The sequence below is a fragment of the Vigna unguiculata genome, chromosome 4, assembly GCF_004118075.2.
Source record: "Vigna unguiculata cultivar IT97K-499-35 chromosome 4, ASM411807v1, whole genome shotgun sequence".
In the NCBI taxonomy this organism is placed as follows: domain Eukaryota; kingdom Viridiplantae; phylum Streptophyta; class Magnoliopsida; order Fabales; family Fabaceae; genus Vigna; species Vigna unguiculata.
The window spans coordinates 5,357,226-5,360,187 of record NC_040282.1 but is presented as its reverse complement, the minus strand read 5'-3'; the positions used below and the strand labels follow the sequence as shown (position 1 = coordinate 5,360,187).

At 35.9% G+C, this 2,962-nt stretch overlaps 1 protein-coding gene across 1 annotated transcript; it reads left to right on the top strand.

The window, feature by feature from the left end:
• On the top strand, nucleotides 1-1,644 carry LOC114181219 (flavonol 7-O-beta-glucosyltransferase UGT74F1-like). The gene is made up of 2 exons (XM_028067611.1): nucleotides 1-720; nucleotides 851-1,644. The coding sequence occupies exons 1-2, from the start codon at nucleotides 97-99 to the stop codon at nucleotides 1,562-1,564; spliced, it is 1,338 nt and encodes a 445-aa protein (XP_027923412.1). The 5' UTR covers nucleotides 1-96; the 3' UTR covers nucleotides 1,565-1,644.
• The last annotated feature ends 1,318 nt before the right edge of the window (nucleotides 1,645-2,962 follow it).

Sequence of the window (2,962 nt, the reverse complement as noted above, 5' to 3'; positions counted from 1 at the left end):
GTCCACTTTGTCCTTTTCATGGCCAACATTGAATAAATCAACCGAAAAACTCTTGAAGATCGCAAGAACTCACCGAAGAAGAAGAAGTTGAGAATCATGGCTACGAGAGCACACTGTTTGGTGCTTGCATACCCAGCTCAAGGTCACATCAATCCCATGCTTCAATTCTCAAAACTTCTCGAACGGCAAGGGGTGAGAATAACCCTAGTTACAACTCGTTTCTACTACAATAACCTGCAAACTGTGCCTCCTTCTATTGCTCTTGAAACAATCTCTGATGGGTTTGATAATGGAGGACCAAAAGAAGCTGGTGGCTTCAAACCCTATTTGGAACGCTTCTGGGAAGTTGGGCCTCTCACTTTTTCTGAGCTTCTTGAGAAACATGGTGGATCAAAGCACGTTGATTGTGTTGTGTATGATTCATTCTTCAGTTGGGCACCAGAAGTTGCAAAGAGATTTGGGATAGTTGGAGCAGCTTATCTCACTCAAAACATGGCTGTGAATAGCATATACTATCATGTTCACTTGGGGAAGTTGCAGGTTCCACTCAAACAACACCAGTTTTCTCTTCCTGCCATGCCTAAACTTTATCTTCAGGACATGCCTTCTTTCTTCTTTGGTGAAGATTTCACTTTTCTTGACTTTGTAGTTTCTCAGTTCTCAAGTATTCACAAAGCTGATTGGATCCTCTGCAACACCTTCTATGATCTGGATAAAGAGGTAATTAACTTAAATGTTTCTTTCAATGATTTGTTGTTTTGTATGAAGTTACACTGAACCATATAATTATATATTACATGAGAACTCTTCTTGTAATACTATGTTGTAGTGACTAGAAAACACTTTTTAGATAGCAGATTGGATTGTGAAGGTTTGGCCACAATTTAAGACTATAGGACCAAACATTCCATCTTTCTTTTTAGATAAGCAATGGGAAGATGATCAAGATTATGGGGTCACAGAATTCAAGAGTGAAGAACATTGCATGGAATGGTTAGATGAAAAGCCAAAAGGGTCTGTTGTGTATGTATCATTTGGGAGTATGGCTTCCTTTGGTGAAGAACAAATGGAAGAAATTGCTTGGTGTTTGAGAGAGTGTTCGAGTTATTTCTTGTGGGTGGTGAGAGCTTCTGAAGAAACCAAACTTCCTAAAGATTTTGAGAGAAAAACAGAAAAGGGTTTGGTAGTAAAATGGTGTTCCCAGTTGAAAGTTCTTGCTCATGAGGCTGTCGGGTGTTTTGTGACACACTGTGGTTGGAATTCAACGTTGGAAACTCTGTGCTTAGGAGTTCCAACAGTTGCAGTACCGTATTGGTCAGACCAGAACACAAATGCAAAGCTTGTTTCAGAGGTTTGGAAAACTGGAACAAGAGCAGTGGTTGATGAGAAAAAGGTTGTGCGACGAGAAACTCTGAAGCACTGTATAAATGAAATAATGAATGGATGTAGAGAAATGAAGAACAATGCCATTCAGTGGAGGAGTTTAGCAGTAAGAGCTGTTACTGAAGGTGGTAGTTCTTATGAAAATATCAAAGAATTTGTGAATAATTTATGGCATTCATAAGCTTCATATTCTGTGTTGTATTTCCATGTAATAGGTTGATCAATAATTTATGGCATTCACAAGCTTCATGATCACATGCACTTCATGATATGTCAAATAATTCCTGTTATATTTTCATGCGAACATTTTAGATTAAATTATGTATTTTGGTTCCTAAAAGAAATATTGGTTTAGTTATTTTTTTATTTGTGAGCTTTATTTTAAAAAAATTATGCAATTATGTCATTTCTCTATTAATATCGTATCAACAAAAGTAGAGAGGTACCAGGTGTTATGATTATGATTTTTTTATTTTTTTTACAATTTTTTTAATTAAAAAAAATTAAAAACTTGTTACGTGTTGAGCTTACATTGTGTCACGTGACAATGATAATGATAGTGTGATGTGACAATGGAAGTATCATGTGTCAGTGTCATGCTATATGTCATTTCCTCACCTCAATTTGGTCCTTAGTTTTAATTTTTGTAAAAGTTAAACAGTTTTGTCATTCTTCAAATTCTTCAAATTCAAACATGTGACATCACACTTAATAGATAAATCTAAAAAATAAAACATCGTAAAATTATAATATAAAAAAACACACAACATGAAGTATATAGCTACTAATTATTACAGTTATCCATAAATATACCTTGAAAGAAGTCTAAGGCACAACACACGTCATAAACAAGGTTCAAAACAAAGATTAACTTAAACTTAAAATTTGCTTGCAGAGCAAACAACACGACAAGGCAATAATGCCCTCAAAAGGTGCTCCAAAGAGCAAGATCCAACCCACAAGCTTGACTAAACTGCAGCGTTCCCATCATCCTGATGACCACTAGGGGTTTCCAATTCTGCTTACACCAATAAATTGATGATCATTGCAAAAAGAAAAATCATACAAGAAAACAAACACGAGCAAAAAGAGTAAGGTAGAATAAAAAGAAATTGTGAACATGTTATAGCCACCAGATAATTAAAAATCATGTGATATAGCAAACAAACAAGACTCTATGACTCAATTATCCGGATACATATAATAAGATCGGATTCACTGGATGCCTGCACTTGTGGTGACCTCTAATGCTTTGTAGAGCCATTGCCAATGAGTTTCACCCTACCACGCACAAGGTTAGCCTTCAATCATCTAAGGCCATTATCCTGCCAAAGACTAGGGCCTCCTACTACTCTCACCACTTGAATCAATATGCTTTATATGAGACTAACTAGTTATTTAGAATTTCAGGATGCAACCTTACTTGAATCCTTATCTAATTATATACACTATAACACCACCATGAAATCTCACCAAGAGATTCATGGAATTACGTCTATCTCATACCAGATTCATGTTTCTCATACCAGAACCACAATTTTATCTCAAGCATTATGATTTCATGCCAATGCTAAACCAA